Genomic DNA, 23653 nt, shown 5'->3' on the forward strand with positions numbered 1-23653 from the left:
GACCTGAAGCTGTCGAACACAACAGGAGGTAACGCTATTTTATAAGCGTGTGTCTGCCAGTGGATCTGGTCTGAAGAGAGGACGAGCATCATTTGATAATGTCCATGGGCTCCAAACTTTGATGCATTTTTTTGTTAAAATGTTTGAATTAAACTGAAAATCTGCACTTCAGTTGTTTGATTGAAACCCTGGTGGACCTGACCGCATGTCTGAGAGTTTCAGTTTGAAGCCAAACTGAATGCTTCACCACCGCCGCTGATGAGTCAGGTTTGCTGGTATCCTTGTTCAAATTTGAAGTAGAGCTATTTGCACTTGACAGACACTTATTATCACACAGCCACAATTTGCACTGCACTGTGATGCTGTGACCTAAAAGCTGTGCTCGCCTCGAGGTGAGTTACCAGTCTTGATCTGCAGCTCCTCTGGTGCAGCCACAAAACCTAAGCTAAACTAATCCAGCTGCCCAGTGAGAAGCTGCAGGAGGCTGTGGTGGGCTGCGCAGCTGCCAGCTTGAACACCAGGATGTGCATGAATTAAAATAAAACTGGATGGAAAGAAAACTCAGGAGACCAGTTTCTGGATAGAGACGAGCCCTCATCGGCTTTTACTGTAAATACTTGTGGAGCAAACACAGTATGTTACGTAAGATTTGGGCAGCAGAAAAGCATAACAGGTTTCAAATATGAGTCATGCAAAGTCAACCCATGATAAAACCCAACAAAACACAGGATAAAACACATTTGACACCTTCCCTGTGAAAGCAAACACGAGACTTTACTTTTTAAGTGGCGTCTGCACTTATTTACATATCGGACGTGAAAATTATTACACCGCAACAAATCTTTGAATCGGTTTGAACTATTTTCAAACTGATTTTCAAGAAGGTCTCTGCACTGCTGTCTCCACTGCATAACCTGACACAGCTTGGTCTTATTCACGTAAAACACACCCGGGTCAAATCAACATTTCAGGAAGACACTTGAGTGACATCATTTTACCCCCGACGTCCACGTTCCTCTCAGTTTCCGTCTCCCGACATGTAAAATGTGTCTTTTTTTGTATTTAGCAAAGCGGCTAACGCGATGCAAATGTGCCACGGAGGCCTTCTCCAACAGATGCTTGGAGACAGGCTGCCTCTTCTGGCTCCTACTGCTGCTCATTAAATGACAGAAAGGACCCATTGTTGCGTCAGGGGCTTTCTCAGACCCTATAGCTGAGTGTGAAAGACTGACCCAGATTAGGTTGATGTTTGGATGGCGCATCCATACGGCTTGCTCGGCTGTTGCTTGGTTACTTCAGTGTCTTTTTAGGATTTCAGACATTTTGCCATGGTAACATTGCATAAGAGAGCGCTGGGGGTTTGGAATTACTGCCGCCCAGCTGTAGAGAGAGGAGAGAGCGGCTTCGAAGCCAAAAAAGTTCAACAAAGTTAAAGAAGCAGAGAGTCTGGATGCCAACCGGCTTTTTACCCCACTGATTAAACTCTGCAGTGAACGAATTTTAAGGCCTTACAAAGTAACTTTGCTCCCTTGAACTGAAGCTACAACGTAACAACTGCAGAGTCATTGTTACACTATAAAAACCACTTTGGGGAAAAACAGCAGCACTGCACTCGTGATGGAAATGATGATGGCTCTATTTGATTATGCAGGGAAGAAAAATCGCATTATTTTCTTTCTAGGAAGATCAAAGAATCTCTTGTGCTGTAAATTTTAAATATAAATCAATCCTCACCGCTCTGAAACTGACACTTAACGGCCTCTTGAGCTCTAAATGGGTCACTTTCCACTACTGATAAAGTTAAACTAAACCTTTTTGTCTGAAATACCTGATTACTCAAGGGCATGTGAACACAATGAGTAAAACAGTGTCCCATTCCTGCTCCAAAGCCTCAAAGTAACCTCATCTCGACTACAGAATGAACCCTGAAATCCAGAGAACACAGTCACCTAATAACCAGTTCTTTTTTCAGTGAATCTGTGTGTCTGTGTGAAGATACGGCAAATGTTGGGTTAACACAAATCTAGGTTTTGGTGTAGACCTAAAGACTCGTACTAATCTCATCAACAGTTACTCTGCGTTTCTCAGGACCCGAGTGCAGTGCTGCGTTTGGTTCTGTTCGATGATGGATCTCAGATTTTGGCTCAGAGTGTCTCTCTGTTCCTGCTTTCTGTGACAGCCACGGCTCCACTCTGCGCATGGGTGGAGGGGCATGCAGTTTCATTGAACTCAGTGCTTTCCCAGGCCTCTTACCCCCAAGTTTAACCCACTGGATACCAAATCTTAACCCAAGGATAAAGCTAATTCCGATTTTTGTTGGATGTGGAAACAACAATAGCGAGTCGTAAAGTTCCAACTTTTTGAAACGTTTATGATGCTGGTGGCAAGAATGGACTTTTTTCATCAATTTAAATAAGTGTCCGAAATAAGTCCAATAAGGAAATTAACGAGCAGTGCATGTCAGACAGAGGTGCTTAACTCGAGTTGTTTCTCTCGGGCACAAAGATGACTTTGTGATAAAATCTGTCAGCCCTCGGCTACAGGCCGGCTCTCAGCCCGAGGGCAGCCGTCACTCATGAAAACAAAAGAAGAAAACCAAAATTAAAAAAGAAAACAAATATTAATCAACAGCTCAGCTTTAACTGCGTCATCATTTCAAAACATTTCAAAGAACTGCTGCAGCCTTTGTTCCATAAAACAGGCGGCAATGTCAAAAAACAAGCAAAACACTGTTCACAAGACGATCGACGTACATCTGACGGTAGCACATCCAGCAAAGCTTTAAGTCCTCACAGTGCAAACCAAACAAAACCATATGCAACACGTTTCAAATGCCTCAGTCAGGACTGACACTAATCTCCCCTCCGGAGGTGTTTCTGTCCGAAACATTCGCCTCCGGTTTCTACTTTTACTTGATTTAAATGAAAATGTTTAAATGATGAGTTTTCAGGAGCGTGCTACTGCCGAACTTCCTGTTAGGCCAGAGCCTCTCCAAAGTAAATGTTCAGTGGTGGGCAAACAGCAGGTCATTGGTTAAAAATGACTCGATTTGAATATTTACCCAAAGAAAGCAGCAACCTTTAAGAGACGTTTAGTTTTTAGTTATATAAGGTTTAAGGGAACCAATATAACCGGGTTTCAGTGGCAGGGACCTACAAATATATGAAATTCTGTATAAAACATAACTTTTTAAGATAGTTCTATTTCTTTTTGTATGGTATCTACAGGGTTGTGTAAAAGTTCTGAAACAATGCAAAATGATTTATAGATCTACAGCTGTCATTGCGTGTGCCAGACCCCGAGGTTAGATTTAGGGTCCTACTTTACTCCATCTTATCCTCTAGTTACAGCTTTCCCCTTGGCAAATATACCAAGCTCCCAGCATCCCTTTGCACTGCCCTGCACAGGTATACCCGTCCCTGAAACCTCAACACCTTAACTGCAGTTTGAGACGGTCTGTGATGGCACATCCATCCATCCATTCTCTTCTGCTTATCCAGTTCAGAGTCCTGGGGGGTGTATGTGGCCTATCCTAGCTACCACAGGGCGAACACTCGTGTGACTTTAGCTAATGAGGAGCCTGCTGGCAGAAACATGGGAATAGTTTAACCACACCATCCCTTTCAGGGGCTCCAGCACACACAGCCTTACATCTTCTGGGTCAAACCTAAAGGTGATCAAACATTAGCCATTAGGACCCATTAGGATTAGTTTTTTTATTGGCCTTTTATCATCATTATTGTTTCGTCAGTAGTTTCTGTGTCATTTCTTTATTAGTGTATTTTTTCTGTTATGTTCACCTGTATTTATCGTGCTTTGTGATTTTCTGCAGGGCAGTTTCTTCTGCATTAGCTTTTCTTTTGCCCTGTCTTTTGTTTGAATTTAGTATTCTGCTGCTCTGCTGCAGAGATCAGTGTCTGTCTTTAAAACATAACCATTTTTGTCTGCGACTATTTATCCAGCCACTCGGCAGGTCAGCTGTTCCAAGCATCTCGGCCCTTCGTGTTATCCCAGACTGACTCCGTGGTGTTGCCATTAGCCATCATCACTCAGGACTCTTTGTTCTCTCACTGTCTGAAATTTGTTCTTTATGAATCTGGCTGAACGTTTGGGACTGTTGTGATGAATTTAGGTTTGAACACACGCCTCCTTCACTGTATTCTGTGGTGGGTAAGCATGAAGTAAACTAAAGTGCTTAAAGAGTTGGTGTTGTTGGTGTTGTTGAATCACAGAATGAGTCCACGGACAAACTAAAGGATTTCTGGAGTTTCTCTGCAGCTGTTTTCCTGGCAAAGCTTCCATCTTGTGCACCGCAGATTTGAATCATCGATGAATCCATCTTCATAAGAAAGTTGCTCAACGTGTTGACTCACAACGAGCAACTTATTTCCTTTCTGATCTCAGATGCGTTGCGGGAAAAGTTTCAGATAGCACTGCAAACAGTCTGTGTGTATATGTGGGAGTTTGTGTGTGCAGATTAGTCACTCAAGGCCAAAGCCCTCAGCATTGGAGATGGCAATGGTCAGTTTCTGTTTGAGCTCCTTCCTGGTTCGATACGGAGGCAAACAGATCTGATTGAAACAGGTGTGAGAGATCGGCAGCCTGCAGAGAGAAAAAGAAAAACAAAGTTATACAGTGAAACATAAAGAGGTGCCAGGGAAATCACTCTTTCATCACCCTTTTCTGTTGAGGTTGCATCACTTTAAAATGATTGCATCAAGACAAAAAGTCAGAGATGTTAACACTGACCACTGAAGCCTCACTGAGGCTGCAGCTGCTGCACAGAGGGATCAGCAGAAGCCAGAGCTCCTCTGCACAGCAGCACTGCTCATGCATTCTTCACATGATACTTTTCTGACAAAAAAACTTTGTAAAGGGACATCAAACGCAATAATTCCAGATGACAAAGTCTCTAATTAACAACTGCAAAGTGTGACAATCACTTGTGAGTGCGGCAGAAAAACCCACATGTCCAAATTGTTAATCCCAAAGTTGGTCATCGAATGCCTCCATAATTAATATTATACAGCCCAATATATACAGAGCTGTTAGCATTTTCCCACACAGCTTTATTTATCTATCAGCTCCTGGTGCTTCGACAAAAGGAACGAAGAAAAGGAAACAATTAAGGAAACATTTTAGAGTGTGTTTAGTTAGAGATTAAAGGTGTGTGTGTGTGTGTGTGTGTGTGTGTGTGTGTGTGTGTGTGTAAGCAGCAGTGGGCCAGCTTGCTCATTCCTGACCCAGATCCAGAGTTGGTTAAAGTTCAACAGTGAGTCTTATGTAAACAGCTCCACAAATCGAAACCTCCAGCGAGTCAGCCGAGGGAGTTTCAGCCGAGCGACTCGAACGCTTCCGAAACTCTAACCCGAAAAATGAGGATGGAAATGAAACAATTTTGTCTGATCAAGACACTCGATTTATTCTTAAAGACTGATTATGCAAACTGTTCAAAGAGTCTGTGTTTGTTCCCAGAGGCACCTGCAGTCAAGTGTGCAGACCTCACACAGGCAGGCAGCTCTGAAGACTGCTCCGTGTGCATTATGTTTCAGAGCTGACAGTGTGCAGCCCGAGTCCTCGTCTTAATATGGCAGTTTTTCAAAAACCTACCAGTCGGTCGGGACATCAATCTTGGCGATTTTGAAGTTGAGGTCGGCCATTCCTCCGACTGGAACGCGGTCGCTCCCTGTGGCAAAGTGGAGGAGCTTCTTTTGCAGTTCCAGAGGGAAGGCCAACACCACGTCCCAGAAACATCTGCAACAGCACGAAGATCATATAATAAAATAAACAAATCAATTACAGAGACTCGGAGAGGGGAAGTGGATTCTCTAAGGGTTAAAACGAGAAAAGAAACACTTGGACGCTCGCTGTCATTCAAACAGTAACTACAGAGAGAGAAAAGTCAATAAAATAAAAAGGAAAAATGAATATCATGATCACTGAGAGCCCTGCGACAAACTGTCCGTCCCACCCCGACCCTGGCATTGCTCCCGTCCAAACTTACTTGCTTGTAGCCTTCAACGTTTCTCGCTTTGTTAACGTTTAAAGGTGAGTTCGATCGTGTGACATCATTTATATGATTATTGCAATCTTTATGTGTGTGGTCGAGACACCAACATTAGCTGACAAAACAAAGCGCAAAATGAAACTTTAATCAGACAAACACTAACAAGAATTTTTGAAACTGCTGGCATCACAGCAGGCAGACAGCACTGAAATTGTATAACAGGCCTGCAGCTGCTTGTCAGCAGCACGCTGAGTTACAATATCTGCGGCACACAAGTGTCGGCATTTTCCTCCCTCACCGCCACAAACAAAGGCCTGGGTGTGTGTGTGTGTGTGTGTGTGTGTGTGTGTGTGTGTGAGTGAGAGAGAGAAAAACAAGTGAGAATTACACCCTGCGAGAAAATGAATCCAAAGCAAACATTTGCACCCTGCACACGTTACTTCCACCTTATTTCAACAAACAATCAGAGCTGAGGAGAGACAAAAAGGGCCGTAATTCCACTTTATGGTCTGGAGCGACAATAAAAGTCAAAGGAGCCGAGCAACAGTAACATTTTAACAGGTGCGCTGACCTCATCACATTATGTAATTTGTGCATGGAAAACTTACAGTGGGGTCAGCCTAAAAACAGAAAATGTACAGAGGTTCTCTGTCCAAGCAGAGAGTGGGAGCTATGTGTGGACTTCCTACGCAGCAGTTAGCTAGTGTTAGTAAACAGGAAGTGCTGGGGTCGTACCGTACGGTGGCGTCGGTCTTGCTGTATCCTTCGTACTGAGCAGCTTTCTGCAGGGCGCTCATGTCGAGCTCTGGACTCCCGCACACCAACATCTCCACCTCCTCAGGCCGAAGCAACTGCAAACACCAGACGATAAAACACAAATGATATACGATTCAGAAAAAAACCTCAGCCGCGATGTTTGTTTTCCCACATTAATGTTCAACACAACACCAATTATTCACACATGTGTGCGGCTGTAATCTGCAGCTGTCTGGTTGGTGGGTAGTTTCCTCCTTTATAACAATTTCATAAAGGGGATTTTGTTTTGTAAAATATCCTCTTTGGTTTGTGTTCAGGCTTAAAGTTACTTAAAGTTGTGGTGTTGTAAACTGGTGTTGGCTGAACAATACAAACTAACTGACCAGAAGGTTATTCTGTTCATGATGTTGGACAAGAAGTCACATTAGGTCAATAACCAACATGTCGCATCATCTTCAAACTATTCTGACGTGTCTGAGGTGCAATGATTCGGCACACTTTGGTCTAATTCTAGTTTCCTGCAGGCTCCTCCAGCCACAGCCAGAGAAAGACTGGAATTTTTTGATCATGAGGTCCATCTGTTTTATTTCCTAATAGAATAAGACTGCATGAATTTCAGTCTTATTCAATTAAATCAATTGATGCAGTTTTATTTCTGGAAATCATATGAATGTGGGCTGGAGCACCCTGCTCAGCTGTTCTTATTACTGCACTTCATGCAGTCTGTTGAACTCTGTTTCTTCAGTGCTGTACAGGTTACACAAAATATGTAATAAATGGAAACAGTCCCTAAATTACCGATAAATATAAACTAAAGACAAAATAAAACAAATATGTTTAGCAAACATAAACAGATTTCCATTTAATAAGCAGAATTTGACATTTTAACCTTGGAAGTCTAAATGTTTTAACCCACAGAGCTGATGTCACTATACAGAAGCTCAGCAGCCTTGCCACATACCAGCTTCTTCTAAATTAATAAACGAAAACATAACACCACCTAAACACAGAATCGCTTCCGCTGCTCGGGCGGTGTAAGTGAAGCTCAAACAGCAAACGAGGAGGAGAAACAGGAAGTCTCGTCAGAGCTCAGCAGCTGATAGCATCCAATGTGTCAAACAGTCAACTTCACAGGAATCCAGTGAAAGTTTCACTTTATTTTCTATAAATGAAAAATAAACTGCCTGCAAGGTGAAAGCAGGTTATGAGCACGCAGCCTCATCCTGACCTATCTGTGCAGGACAAAGACTGAAACAGCGAACCGCAAAGAACGAAGGAAAACAAACTGATCTTGAGACATCTGACCAGTTCACTTAGCTGCTAGAAACTCCATCAATACTCAGCGCACAGACGCAAAGTGTAAAACCCTCAAAGCCAAACACGCCCCCATCAAAAATACTGTAGGGCTGTCTCATCACACCTTGAAACGTCAGCGGGTGCGGACGTGACTCAAAGACTGACAGTAAACGGAAGAGTCAGAGTCATGTCAGAAAAACTGAAAAAAAAAGGTCAGAAGTAGGTCAAACTCACGTCAGCACATCAAAACATCACTACCTGCTTTTAGGAAGTCAGCTCAGATAGACGGCGAGGCTTTTATTTTTACTTTGTCAGGATAATCGTGTTGATAACAGCTTAACAAAATAAAATAAAAGTCATCATACTGGGAAAATAACAGACGCTGAACAAATTGCATTTACTTTATTTCTTAATCTGAGCAATTTGCATTGATCAGGATGGATGTCGATCGGCTTATCCAACGCTGTGGTCCAAAGAGAGGCGCTCTGATGTTCGGACATTCTCAAAGTTAACGAGACAACATCAAAATTAATTTGCATCAATTCAATCTTTATGCTGCTCGGAGAATGATCGAGTCCAAGTGATGAGGCACGTGTACAGTGATTTATTCTGCATAATAACCTCAAAGAAAACCAAGTTTGGTTTCTACACGACTCAGCTGGAGTGAAGGAGTATCTCTGGGTCTTATACATGACAGAATAGGCGTGTGTAGTGAGAGACTTGACAGGTGGATTATGGGTGCAGTCTTTCATCATACGGTCTGTTATAGTGACGATACGTGGTGCTGTAAATAGTGGCCAAAAGAACAAGACGACAGATACCATCGATGGAAATGAGCTCTCTCTGGGTTCAGCTTTACAGACTGAACATGCTTCTCTGCTGTGTTGGCAGACAGAGAGCTGCACACAGCCCTTTCAGCCACTGTCTGTGATTTTCATGCTTTATTTTTCATCTTTAATGTTCATCTCATGACCCTGATAAGGTGACAAACTCAGTCATTCGGCTGAAAGAAAGAGAAAGACATGATGGTGTAGGCATGTCCACTCAAGAGGCAGGCCAAGGACACTGGACGGTTTGTGTCTCTCACCTCCAGAAGAGCTGGAAGCGCTGGCTCATCTGGAGGTCTGGGTATCTCTGATTAGACTGCCGAGTCTAGGAATAGTTTGGCTGACTTGTTAATGTTTTATTGTAAGTTTAGATAAGACAGGAAGAGCTCTAGACTTTTGGTGTACTTGTAAAATTAGTTGCAGAAGAAGTGCAGTAAGCAAAGATGAGTTAGGCCAGTGTTTCCACATCAGTGTGTGTAGATTCCCAGTGATGTAACTTTCCTCATTGTGCACTCCGATTTGTTGTAATGCAAAAGCTACTCCAAAAACCCAAAACCAAACACCTGCTCAGCCATCGTGTCTGCAGTCGTCTGCACCCACAATCACAAGCAAATTTAATCCAGTCCTACAGTGACTGTAAACTGAAATGTATATATCACTAAACTAATCATAAATGATCAAAACCATCATAGAGACATTCCTGGAAAAGCACACGGACACGGTACGCATGCCATTTTTTCCCAAACTGATATAAGGAGGCCAGTGGAGCGAGTTCGAGCCTGAGACCTGCTGCCACTTTACTCTTTACAGTTTGACTCGTCGTTTGTCTGACCCAGATTCAGACTCGGCTGATAAACGGGGGTCAAACTGGGCAGCTTTATCTCTAACTGTAAGAAAGACTGTGGGTTTGACTCCATAATCTAAAACGTCCTACGAACACAAAAAATAATCAACGCATGAGGGTTTTCTTTCCTTCACGGTTGCTGCTCAGGAAGCGATAAATCTTACATGACTGGCACTATTTGAATTGTTTCTCCAGCAAATTTATACACAGTTTATCTCGAAACAAACAGAGAACTGGTATTTTGAGAAGCCCTTCACTGGATGGAGTGCACAGTTTGGCCTGTTCTATCTCCCTCGAGTTTAATTCGAATGTTTAAAATGTGACAGAGAAATATTTTAAAGGTGCCATGATCAGGTGGAAGGGAATGGATGGGTGTCTTTGCGTAAGAGTCTATGTTAAGAAATGCTTAAGAAAAGGATAAAGCATATTGGTCTTTAAATAACACATTTTGTAGCAGACTCACCATGAGTGCGTCCGATGCGCACACACTGTGGAAGCCGTGGTAGAAGGCAGCAAACTGTTTATAAATGGATTTATTCAGCAGGAAGTCGACATAGAGCTGGACATACTCTGTGGAAAGAGAAAAAACAGTTTGATTTCCATTACAAACATTTGCCCTTCAGCCTTGGCTCCTCTGTTCAGCAAACACAGCGAGAGGGATGCTGGTAACGAGTGGGCCCGGACCCCAACAAGAGCCACTGGATGGAAAATCAAGTTTAATAAGAGAAGCAGAGTTGATGTGCTCAGCTGGACTTTATCCCCCCAGGAGGAACAAATAGGCTTTTTACCTGAGCCAGGTTTCACTGCTCGCATGGAGTTAAAGAGCACAGAAGGCGCAATAAAGGCGTTCCTCAGGATTACACACTCGAGACTCTTAAAGACTGCAGGACAGTAGCTCTCTTTACATTAATGAGGATGTTGGATCACAGAGCTGATTTCACGCTGGAACAATTTCGTCACTAAGTGCACTGCATTAAAAGTTCAGAGACTGCGGAGTCTTATATGAATCCATCAGCCCAGCGCTGAAATATCTTTCCAGCTATTCAGCGAATGCTCATCCGAACCAATCCGTTGATTTTACATCCAGCTTCTTATGCTGCATGCTTATCAGATGATGGTCTCAGCATCTACTGAATTTGCTGCCAACACTAACGGTTCCCATGTGGTTTGCCACTGTAGTTTTCTGGGAGATCATGAAGACGGTAGAAAACTGCAGACACCCGTCTACCTGCAGAAAGCATCTGCTGCCAGATGGAGGCTTTTTACAACACTGTGGGAAATGTGAGTCACTCTTGCTTGTGTTGTTGGTCCGTCAGCCACAGAGAAGAGCACAGTCACAAAACACACTGTTAAAATAAAAGAACAGGAGAGGAGTGTGCCTCCTTCCCTGTTCTGGTCCACTTTTGAACCCATAGTTGGTTCAAACCAATAGTTCAAACCAATAGTTACTGGTTCAAAAGTTTTGATCTAAGAAATACAGCTATCAAAACTTAGTCTAATAATCAATTTTGTATCTTAACTTTGTAACACTACCGTCATCTCATGTCTTGATGTTTCCAAAAGCCTTTTCATTTGCCTCAATTAAAATTAGAAACTCTGTTCTCTAAAATGACTCCAACTCAGATGCCTGGCTTTCAACAAGAACAAGACCTCTTATGCTGACAGGACAGCCTGAGATCTTCAGGCAACGGTCCAGAGAGGCACCTAAAGGTGACTTTGCTGTCAGGTAATGAACTAAAGAAACCTGATTAATGTCATCAACAAAGTTTTATCAGAGAGCCTTTATTGACCTCATGTGATTATAATGATGATCCCTACGAGTGCTATAGTTTGTAGCTGTGTAAAAGGTCAAGTGCAGTGACTCTGCACATAAAAGGTAAAAACCATATCTCCTTTCAAGGTCATCTTCTTGTGCACCTCCGGATTGCTTTCAGCAATATATTTGGATCACTCTCTAAATGTCCTGTTTTGATCGCTGCGTGGACGTATCTGTGATCTCAAAGAACCAGTTTAAGTTCAGGGCATCAGGTCACGAGTGCAACCACCACCCTTTTATTACTTCCACAGTTCAAAGGCTACGCTGTGTACTGTTTACTATGAATTTGTCACCTAGGGTCAAACTGCCAAGTTGTACTGTAACTTATGAAGTTACTAAACTCTAAACCCTAGACTCAGTCTCAAATTTACTCCTACTACTTACTACTATTTATTATGACTGTGCCCTTCAGTGTTTGGCTGTCTGATTTTCTGTTTCATACTTCAGAAGGTGAGTATCATCTGCAGCACAGTTTAGTTTTGCAGTACAGTTCATCCTCAATTAAAGGTACAAGTACTTCACTGCAGTTAAGGATGCAGGTTCATACAGGTACAAAATGCTCTTTGAGTGCCAGTGAGAATATCTGTTGCCTTGGAGGTGAGTTACTGCCAATGGTGACTGCAGTGTGGACTCACCCTTCCTGTTCTGCTTGGTGACGGGAATTTTGTCTCCTCCAGGCTTCAGGTTGTAGGATTTGACCACGCCCATCTCCTCCTGGAACACCTGAAACGCACAAAAATCAACATCACATATGCAATGGTGCACAAACTGTTGTAGGCCATCAGTGAAGAAAGCCCCGGCACTGGAACATCGAGTTGATTTTAGATCATGAATGTGTTTCTGCTTATCTTCAAATCAGCGCCCATATCAGCCAAGACTGCCAAAAAGAAACAACCAGGCAGTCACGGCGTGCTCACCGGTCTCGCTCTCTTACTTTGTTTTTCAGATAGTGGTTACTTTCACTTAACGAAAGATTAACAATGAATTTCTTGGCAATCTGATGCGAGGACAAGAATCCAGGAAGTCAGCGAGCTAGGTCAACAAACGGCCCACAAACAACTCATCGTCTCCATGTTGTGGTTTCATCGTGGATCGCTCAATACAAACATCATCAAATCGAAGAAAAGTTCCCATCCAATTAGATTTTTCTCCAATTGCTCCAACATATTTAATGAAGCCATGTAGAATTTGTCATGTCCTCAAAGTACACGGCAGTGGGTAGATTGGGCCTTTTTTGAGCCCTCATAACTTGTTAAAAAGCCTTTGTTAAAACCTGTTAGCAAATCTATTTAATTTCTATAATGGGATATATCATACAGTGTCAAACGTGTTATTGGCTCGGCTTGTTAATACCATGTTAATGGCTGTGCCGTAGAGGATATGAATAAGTGCTGGTACCAGGGATGTTTGATTTGGTTCTGATTAAAAACTGGAGTAAACTTAGAAAAGTACATTTTGAGTACGTCTTCAGGGTCATATCACCTTGTGTGACAAGCGGCTGGTAAAACAAGTTTCAGAATATTAAAGGTGTCATTTTTTCCTGCATTTTCAGACCAGATTGCAGCTTCACCTGCAGCTTGTTTTTCCAGAATATTCGACAGATGCTCAATCGGATAGAGCTCTGGGGAATCTGGGCGCTGCGTGAACACGTTCACCTTTTAGTCATGTTCTCCAGATCACTGCTGAACAATGTGCAGAGTTTACCCGGGCACATTATCCTGCCATCGGGGAATACCGCGGCCACAAACCGGTGTACATGATCAGCAGCAATGTATATGTGCATGTTAAAATAGCCAGTGCTCAAGGTCTATCAGCACCTGACTGTCCACATGATGCACAAGAAAACCTGAGGCACCCTTCATTCATCGCTCCACTCTCACACTCACATGTCCATTGTTGTGGCTGCAGCAGCTCTTAGGTTTGATAATGATCCTCCGGCACAAATAATCCTTGAGCTCAGTGTGCACCAGTAAGACCTACAACACCTGTCGCCTCATCGACGCTCTGACACATTCACAGTGAGATTGTCAGAGTTGTTCAGACACTGATGCTGGACATTTTTCCTGGTTCCAACACATCGACTGTGACAGCTGCTTTTGAAAAGAAATAACCACTGTGATGTGCTCTTACCTCACCTGTCGATGCTTTCAATGGGTGGATGAGTTTTTTAATGTTTTGGTTCCCCCGGAGAGATTTTAAGAAAAGCCAAAAGTCAAATGAAAAGACAGGGAGCTAATAAGGTAACATACTCACTGCCTTTACAGTATGTGTAATAGTTGTGCTTGTGCGCCTCATCATCCCCAAAAGGCTCGTTCAGAGCCAGGAAATGTTTAAAAATACACTTTCATTTCGGGTTTACAGCTATGGTTACTGTAGAGAATTTATTATTTCAGTGTAGCCTGCAGCATTGCTTACAGAGGGGTATAAATGCAGTGAAAGGAATACATTGAAGTAGAAACATACAAGAATAGGACACAGTGAGCCGGAGCTAACCAAACTGATCGAGCAAACTGTAAGTCAGTGAGTTCATGTGTAGCACACAGAGGTGCGACTGTGACCAGCCTGCAGCTCACAGGGAGCTGACATACTGGGTTAAAATAACACCTCCTCTCTGCTGTTTGCAGACTCTTTCTTCCCACACATGCTCCAGCTTCACCTTTAACCCCAACAGATAGCACGAAGCAGCCTGATACAACCAGACTGTTCGCTAAATATGCAAGATGCTACAAAATGCAGGAAGAACTCATTTTAAATTGTTTCCACAGGCTTTAAAACTCACACTGCAACCTCTCTGTAATCTGTTTGCAGTAATCTGATATTTAAGTCAGTGCGTAAACTGATGAACAAATATACTATTTTGTGCATATTCCAGGAAAATGAAAGACCTGCTTTGTCATGACTAATGCAGGAGGTTGTGAGCATCCTGTTATTCAGCAGGTGATTACATCTGCTGATCTAAACAGGAAGAGGGTTCTGAGGTTATTTTTTCTTTAAATTTAGACTAAAGGGTTTTTTTTGCAGGAAATATATTGATCCTATTGAAGTAAATTAAATGATTTTATTGAATTTAGTTAATTTTTGTTTTTGCTTTTAAGAGATGCAGCTACCCAAGAAAATGAGCAGTAGAAGATAATTTGACTTTTGAAGTTGGAGTGGACAATTCATGTACATGCTTCACCTGAAGTTTATATTCAGTGTCTGAATTGAAATAATAAATTTGACTATTTATTTAATAAGAGAGCATTAAATAAATAGTCTCAGGGCAAGATTACACAGCACTTTACTTTCTCTCGCCTCCAACACACTTCATTCATTCAGCTCATCGTCTTGTTCTGAGGCAGCTTCAGCATTTCACACCCAGCTGATCACTTCAATCAGAGGATTTGGAGCAGGGACTGGCTCCCCAAAGGAGAACCTGCCAGCTTCAGGATATATAAATATTCAACTACTAACTTGAAGGATATGGAACTTTGGGGGGAGGAAAGGTTGTGATTGGTCAGTCAGGGTCATTCCTTGTGACAGGGAGGAAGAGTGGACCACAGAGTCAGGTCTGAGGAACCTAAGTAGGCCAAGGGTCAGTGTGTGTGTGTGTGTGCGTGTGTGTGTGTGTGTGTCAGGAGCATGGAGAGAACTTTGACGCATTTTAACAGAGCACCAGGATGCTGCACTACTCCAAAGTCAAATGTCAGAAATGTGATATCCACCTCTGTTTCACATCCACCACCAGCTGCTTCACGAGGTTCCACACAGGATGGCTGTCAGTGTCAGACACACAGACTGACCCATGCATGCGCACAGAAACACGCACACACACTTACTTGGTTGCTGGGAAATCTTTTTTGACATCCACAACACGAGTATGCACAGAAAGCAGCGACACTGTTGCCTTGAGGCAAGTATATCGTAAAAAATGAATGTTTTTATTTGTAGCGACACGTGTTCATTTAACCTCTGAGACTGGGGGATTTTAACCAGGAGCATATGGGGGAATGACCCCGTTAGGGCCAACCTCTGGTGGCTATTTAGCACTTCTGTGTTGGTGTTTGTCATCACAGGCTGATGCTTTAAAAAGATCAATAATCTGACTGAACCCTGAAAACCAGGTTTCCAAACTATTAGACAGTTTCAGACCCATCTGTACCAAGAAAGCACTACATTTTTAAATTTTTGTTACTCTGATGTTGTTAGTGAAATAAACGTTCATTCGTAGTTTGTGTTTGACATTTGACTTCCTGGCTGGACGTCATCGGTGGAACCGATCCATGTCACCCACTGCTCTAAAATTACCAGAGCAGTCACAGCTGTCTGTCGCCACCTTCATACACTTTAATCTTGATGTCTGTGGTGTGTTACTGTGTGCATATAACAGTTCTAACAATAGCTGCTTGGAAATTTTCCATGTATTGAGGTCTCTTTCACATCATTAACAACCGGAATCAATAAAATCCTGCAGTCAGGTAATCACGTACACCTTTATTCAATTACAGTTAACAGCTGAACTCAATCCAAGAGGACAACAAAGGAAAGTCTTTGTCAGATTTTATACAAGTGGCATTTCTGCATTTTCACACCTTTTGCAAGAGTGGAAACATGTGCGGAGCAGAAGCTATTCAACATCACAAATCTCTGAGCTTCAGGGCTGTAACACAACAGCAAGTTACTTTAACGACTTTAACGAGGGCAAGTCACATCACTTTCATTACCACTCCCCTTTTTTTCAAAGCCCAAGATTGGCTTCTTATAACTTGGGTTGAACTGTTATGAGTGCTGAAAGCAAACTGAATGCAATGCTGTGCAGCAGGAAGTTAACGAAGTAGCTAACTAAGCTAAATGTCAGCCATGTTAGCTGTTCTGTTGCCTTTTCTGGCTCATTTTCATTCTCCCAACAACAATTTGGACGATCGTTGGCTGCAACTGAGCGCACAACAGGAGATGAGGAACTGTCTCTAAAACCAGTTTGTCTCTTTGCTGTTGTTTTCATGTCCAAATTGCTAGCCTAATGTAGCAGAACCCTGTAGTTACCACTGGTGGCCACAGGGGGCACTGTTGACTCTGCTCAGCAAATCCTACACAAGCTGCTTTAAAAGAAGAGTTTTACCTGGAAGGTGAGGTAGAAGTCCTCTTCCACATTTCCCTCATAGCTTAGCAGCTCTCCCAAACCGTGAGCCAGCTCCTGCAGATGGACACGAGAGGTCGAGAGGTCAGAATCAGGAAACGCATGAATGAGTTGCAGCATTTTTCATTTCTGTAAGTCACAGCTTTTGTTTGGTGTTGATGGATTGGAGGGAAAACTCTGTGACTGCAGGTTAGGAATGAAACAGTGTTTTTAACACACCCTCTTCTGACAGAACACGAAGATGACAAATGTCTCACACAGTTCGCCTGAGGTCTGAGTTCTAATGAGTTTAGTCTGGTTATGCCCCACCTCAAAACGTCGACATACCTCAGAAGCAATAAATTAAAGCTCCGCTGAGCTGCGAATAATGACTCTGACGCCGATATCTGAAATCAGTAATGTGGGGACAAAGAAGACCCGAGATGGCACGGAAGCAACTAATCAGTACATTTATTTGTGTTTTGTGTCGTTACGTCATCGTCCTTCTGACTTACGATTGATTTTACAGTTTTAAGGCGCTCTGAGGCAAACACGGTGAATCCCACTGGTGTTTGGATAAAGTCTGTTCCTGGAGAGTTTCCAGAGTTATGGTTCCAGCATCAACTCAGGCCTCAAACTATATCTGATTTCCTGCTGTTACACATCTAGGGACAGTTATAGCACCTGTGTGTTTGCGTGTGTGTGTCTGTGTGTGTACTACGAAGGAGAGGTTTGACCTTCATGAGGACGAAGGTGTTGGATGTGAAGCAGCTCGTGTATCGGATAACTCGGACTGACCGTCAGGAGATGTTTCACGATCTTTCTGAAGGTCTTTACGTATGAATGAACAAACGAATGACAAACATCTTTATTATCTCTTGAAGTCACAGCTAAACTGCACGGAAACTGCAACTAAAATAACAACTACAGCAACTTTTGTGGCTAACATGGCAATTTCTGCAACTAACCCAACCATTAAAAAGTGCAGCAATATAAGCAAACCACAGCAACACCTGCAACTAAACATGGCACCTCTTCAAACTCCAGCAACAGCTGGAACTGTTGTGGCAACAACTGCAAGCAATCCAACTACAGGGAACTGCATCTGACATGGTGACTATTGCAACTGAATCAACTCAGCCTATGCAAACACAAGTACACATGCAGCAACTGTGGCAACATTTGCAAATGAACCAATATCTGCAGCAAAGCTTTCAACCAAGCACGGCAAATTCTGCAACTGACCCAACCACCATAAACTACTGCAACTAAGCAAACTATTGAAATTGCAGCAACACCTGCGAGAATTGTGCTGGCAACTACAATCAGTCCACAAAGAACTACAGCAACTTCTGTATCTTAACATATCAGTAACTCTGGCGACTCATGCAACTAATGGTGGCTACTGCAACTTTGCATGTCTACATCTGCAAAAAAGCAACAAGTACAGCTCCATTAACTAACACATTAGCTATTGCAAACTAAACTAAATCAACCACTAAATTAACCAAGCAAACGAGGAGGAGAAACAGGAAGTCTCGTCAGAGCTCAGCAGCTGATAGCATCCAATGTGTCAAACAGTCAACTTCACAGGAATCCAGTGAAAGTTTCACTTTATTTTCTATAAATGAAAAATAAACTGCCTGCAAGGTGAAAGCAGGTTATGAGCACGCAGCCTCATCCTGACCTATCTGTGCAGGACAAAGACTGAAACAGCGAACCGCAAAGAACGAAGGAAAACAAACTGATCTTGAGACATCTGACCAGTTCACTTAGCTGCTAGAAACTCCATCAATACTCAGCGCACAGACGCAAAGTGTAAAACCCTCAAAGCCAAACACGCCCCCATCAATACTGTAGGGCTGTCTCATCACATCTTGAAACGTCAGCGGGTGCGGACGTGACTCAAAGAGCGACAGTAAACGGAAGAGTCAGAGTCATGTCAGAAAAACTGAAAAAAAAAAGTATTACTCAGAAAGCAGAAGTAGGTCAAACTCACGTCAGCACATCAAAACATCACTACCTGCTATAAAATATAAAATAACAGACGCTGAACAAATTGCATTTACTTTATTTCTTAATCTGAGCAATTTGCATTGATCAGGATGGATGTCGATCGGCTTATCCAACGCTGTGGTCCAAAGAGAGGCGCTCTGATGTTCGGACATTCTCAAAGTTAACGAGACAACATCAAAATTAATTTGCATCAATTCAATCTTTATGCTGCTCGGAGAATGATCGAGTCCAAGTGATGAGGCACGTGTACAGTGATTTATTCTGCATAATAACCTCAAAGAAAACCAAGTTTGGTTTCTACACGACTCAGCTGGAGTGAAGGAGTATCTCTGGATCTTATACATGACAGAATAGGCGTGTGTAGTGAGAGACTGACAGGTGGATTATGGGTGCAGTCTGTCATCATACGGTCTGTTATGGTGACGATACGTGGTGCTGTAAATAGTGGCCAAAAGAACAAGACGACAGATACCATCGATGGAAATGAGCTCTCTCTGGGTTCAGCTTTACAGACTGAACATGCTTCTCTGCTGAGAGCTGCACACAGCCCTTTCAGCCACTGTCTGTGATTTTCATGCTTTATTTTGCCACTTGGTGGCTGTAATGTTTTGCATGTTCCACATCTTTTGTGATTTATTCGCCGCGTTGTGCGATGTGAACTGTTTACAAAGAAACCAGGAAACAGCCTCTGACAGCACACCGATGAAGCCACAGACCCTCGGTATGCTTTACTATCAAATCCCAAAGCTGCGTGTGTGATAGACTTTATATAAAAGTGTGTGTAAGGCAAAGAGAAATTTACTAACTAGGTGTGAGAGAAACTGGGGGGAGCACTCGGCAAATGAAGCTAAAGTTTCCAACTATTTGTTACATCAACAGTTAAATGTGAATTTGACCAAATCAAAGAAAACACAGCGAAAAAAATCTTGAAAATCTATGAAAAATGAGCATGCACAGCTGTGGGCTGGCACACTGCATGAAAAGACAACCCAGCACTGTGAAAATTACACAAGGGAATGTGAGCGGGAGAACACATGAAGCTAGGTCAGAGGAATGCAGGGCACTTAAATCACTTAACCCCAATCTCACAACAGTGCATGGAGTTAAATTTAGACTCCTCAAAGAGAAGGATTATGGGAAAGACGAGGGTGAAAGGCGAGCCGGAGAGTTCATAAGTTTAACTCTGGCGCCCTCTAGTGGCGGGCAAGAGAAATGTAAGCGTGAAAATGGTTCAACATTACAAGATTTTAGTTTTCCAGAGTAATTTAACAGCTCCTACATGTGATTTTAAGAAAAGAAAAACCTAAACGTGTTAGTGTAGTGCAACCCAACCAGCATTCCCAGCTTAAAACACGACTTTGTGCCACTGTGTCTTTTACAAAAAGTACCTTTGGCACAGCCTATATGTGCTGAGGGTTTACCTTCTTTTCCAAAGCATGAAAAGAAAGAGAAAGACGATCCTGTCCAAACACAGGACAGGTCCCATCAAGCACAATCAAACTGACTGAAGAGAACATAAAGTCAGTCTTTTTTATAATGAAGCTAATCTGAGTCTCTAACTAGAGAGCAGAAGAGGTGTAAATGAAATACCTACCGGCATGATCTGCTGCAGGTCGTCCAGGGTGGCATTTGCCATGCCAACGAGGGCATTTTGGTCACATGGTACAGTGGGTGGTGTGAGGAGCTTCCTGTAAGAACAGAAGAATTACAATTATTAAAGGTTACTTCATATTATTCCCTCTAAATGTTGGATTGTGACATCTGAAAAATCAGCAAAAGTTTCTACAGCATCTCTATGATTAGCTGCAACTCGTGCACAGGAAGCTTTTGCAGCTGTGAGGTGATCCATCGCTGACAGCAGCGTTACACTTTAGATTCTGCAGAAGAAGAAACACTGTAACAGGAATGGAAACTCACCCACCTGTAACAGTAGAGAGGGAAGTGGATGTCCAGCGCGATGCTGTTGTAAACAGCTAAGCCCATCAGCTGATCAGACATGAGGTTAAGGAGGAAACAACACAATAATGTAACGCAAAGTAAAAATAAGCTTCTCTCAGTCCTCGGGGGGAGACTCTGAATAATTATGGGTCTTTTTTGTTTTAAGTTTGTTTTCATCTTTATTATTAACTTTAAGTTGTCTATTATTGTATATTTGTTTTGTATTTTTCTGCTACACAAATGTCACTTAATTAATATATTGACTGATTGATATTTCCACGCTTAAGTTAAAATGCTTAGTTTAGTGTTGAATGTGGGCGAAACTGTGAAATTACTGTAAAAAAAAAAAAAAATAAAACCAACAAATTGAACTTATGAACAGTCATCTAAATTTTAGTAGAAGGGAAATGTAGGTCAGGGAAAACAAACAAACTGTGCCCTTCATTGTTTACCTGTGAGCTATCATCATGTTACTGCAAATATGCTAATGGTTACACGAGCCTTTCATATAACAGGAAACAACTTTTGGGGTTCTGAACCTGGAGGGAAACGTGCAGAAGGTTCAAATTTATATTCCCAAACCCAACAAGAGCACTTCTCTGTTGGAGGAACTGCCCTCTGGGCCAGCAGCAATATTAAATTATATTTCAGTAACAAACATTTCACTTTTCATTAAAAAACCTGATCCGCCAACGGAGAGAAGCATGCAGCTAACACTGCAGCTCAGATGGAGGCGAGATCGTTTAATCTGTGCCGAGCACGAAGCTCTCAGACACACACTTTCATTTACGCAGTGTTGCGCACATTTACAATATCTAATATCACAATTAATCTAATTAACAAAAGAACAAATTTATTTCTCTTTCGTGCAGAGCAAACGTTACGATGTCAACCTCTGTGTGTGTGTGTGTGTGTGTGTGCGTAGGTGATAGAGAGTTCACGTTGTGAATGTCACATGGTCATACAATTTTTTTCTTCATTTTCTATGTGAAGGGCGGCGGCCCTACACACTCACAAACTGCTCACAGCTGCCGCATGTGGCGACCAGATGTGGTGTAATTGTGCGTGTAGGTTGAGAGTGTGTGCGTCTGTGATGTGAAGACCACTGTTACAGGTAGGTGACACACATGTATGCAAATAAATAAATCGCTCTCTGTGCGCACACACACACACACACACACACACACACACACACACACACACACACACACAGAAACACACACACACACAGAGGCCCCAACATGAAAACAAACATAAACTGGACCATTAGCGCAACCATTTAGGAGGCCATTAAGAAGTCACACACACACACACACACACACACACACACACACACACACGCACGGCACCTTAAAGCATTTAGCAGCCCTGGTTCATAAATATACACTTTATGGGACAGGCATGAACAAAGCTGTCTCCCTCTGTCTTTTATCTCTTTATCCACCTCTCCTTACTCCTTACGTGCCCACTCCGTTTCACAACCCCTCTCCATCCCTCTCTCTCTCTCTCCTTCCTTCTTTTTGCTTTTCTGGTCCTTAAAGTCAGAGTTTTCTCATCGCCGACGCAACCTAACGAGGCACAAAGTCACATGTAAAATCTGCAAATGAATTCTGCTACTGATAAGTTTTTCACACAGGAAGTTCTGGATAAACGAACAGGTTTTATGTCACAGCTCGTCACAACCTTGACGAGGAATACTCGGAGCACCGCGCAGCATCGCTGCTGCTCTGTGGTAACTTCATTACAAAACACAGATCAGAGTACGTGACGACTAACACAAAACTTTAGAGCTTCAATTAAATTAGCACACACCAGCTGACACAGAGGCCGCCTCGTGGAGCCGCCCCCTTCGCATGCTGGCCTCCTTACACAAAGACTCTCAGTCTGCAAACAATCTCTTTAGAAAGGTTTACAGGGTGTGATGATGGCAGCAATATTAGGGCTGAACAAAAGATGTTTTGCACGCCAAAGCCAGGGTTAGAAAATGCCGTTTTAACTCGTTCACACTAACGATTCGGTTTGGCCTCTCCCGTTCGCCTACATCTCTGCTCTGATGTTATCCTTATCCATGCAAACCACATATGCACATGACTGCTCGATCACAAATCCTCCTGGTTATGAAGTCCAAACCCAAAAAAACAAAGAAAACAGAGAAACAAACAAACAATCATCATAAAAAATACAGATTTGAACGCTTTCACTGGGATGCAGCTGATCTCCAGTCCAAATGAAACTGAAAATGTTTTTTGTGTTAGTTTTACATAATTTCTTCTTGCAGACGTTTATGATTTTTAGAGCAATTATTGTAATTATTACAACATGGTACCAAAGGTAGAATAATGACATTCTAATAGTTTTAAGCTAGATATGATTTTCCTCCAGTTATTAATTATTCTCTTTTTTGGTCATTAAAAATAATATGATTAGTTACCACATATGGATCTTTTTTCACCAAATTCAGGCTTAAATAATCAGGAAGCTGTCCTCGGGGGATCCCCGTTCCAGGCTCTCAGGAACCCGCAAAGACTGTAAGGATGTGCCCGTTGGTCTGCACCATGCGACAAGGTGAAAAATTTAATTTTCAGCTCTTATTTTTATTTTCATCATCGCTCTCCCCCTCTCTGTTTGTGACACACTGTGCCTCATAAATGTGGGGGCTAAGTAAGTGGCTGACGGTCGTTACTCTGACCACCTCTGCAACGTGGTTTTCACTGTCTGTGTGGCCAGAAACAAAGACTAAACACAACATAAGTGAAATAATGATCTGAGCACTGATGAATTAGGGATGTGAAGTAAAACAGCAGTTCCATTAGTCTTTGTGATTGTTAATATACACACAAAAAGATTTTTAAACAAAACAAGTATGTATAGTGTGTATAAAAGCACATGTAACTCAACAGCTGATGATTTTACACACAGAGCGCTGGAAACATTGCAGCTGGACTTTATTTCGGCCCCGTGTTCTGGCAGATAAATTGGGTTTCATCTTTCCACGTGTTCATCTCTCTTTCTCATCAATGTTTATTCCACTTTGTTTACATCTGTTTATATTCTGTCA

At 42.4% G+C, this 23653-nt stretch overlaps 1 protein-coding gene across 1 annotated transcript in view; it reads right to left on the reverse strand.

Annotated features, from left to right (window-relative positions):
* Nucleotides 1-261: 261 nt before the first annotated feature.
* Nucleotides 262-23653, reverse strand: part of hectd2 (HECT domain containing 2) — a 61250-nt gene continuing 37858 nt past the window's right edge. The window contains exons 15-22 of the mRNA XM_085427755.1: nt 20579-20643; nt 20252-20345; nt 16645-16719; nt 12182-12269; nt 10194-10300; nt 6743-6858; nt 5611-5754; nt 262-4602 (exon numbers count right to left, since the gene is read on the reverse strand). Of these exons, the coding sequence (XP_085283881.1) occupies nt 4482-4602; nt 5611-5754; nt 6743-6858; nt 10194-10300; nt 12182-12269; nt 16645-16719; nt 20252-20345; nt 20579-20643 (810 nt within the window). The 3' untranslated portion in view covers nt 262-4481. The remainder of the gene's footprint in view (nt 4603-5610; nt 5755-6742; nt 6859-10193; nt 10301-12181; nt 12270-16644; nt 16720-20251; nt 20346-20578; nt 20644-23653) is intronic.

Source organism: Rhamphochromis longiceps, linkage group LG13, assembly GCF_057381845.1.
Source record: "Rhamphochromis longiceps isolate RC_006_pf linkage group LG13, R_longiceps_female_GT1.1, whole genome shotgun sequence".
Taxonomy (NCBI): domain Eukaryota; kingdom Metazoa; phylum Chordata; class Actinopteri; order Cichliformes; family Cichlidae; genus Rhamphochromis; species Rhamphochromis longiceps.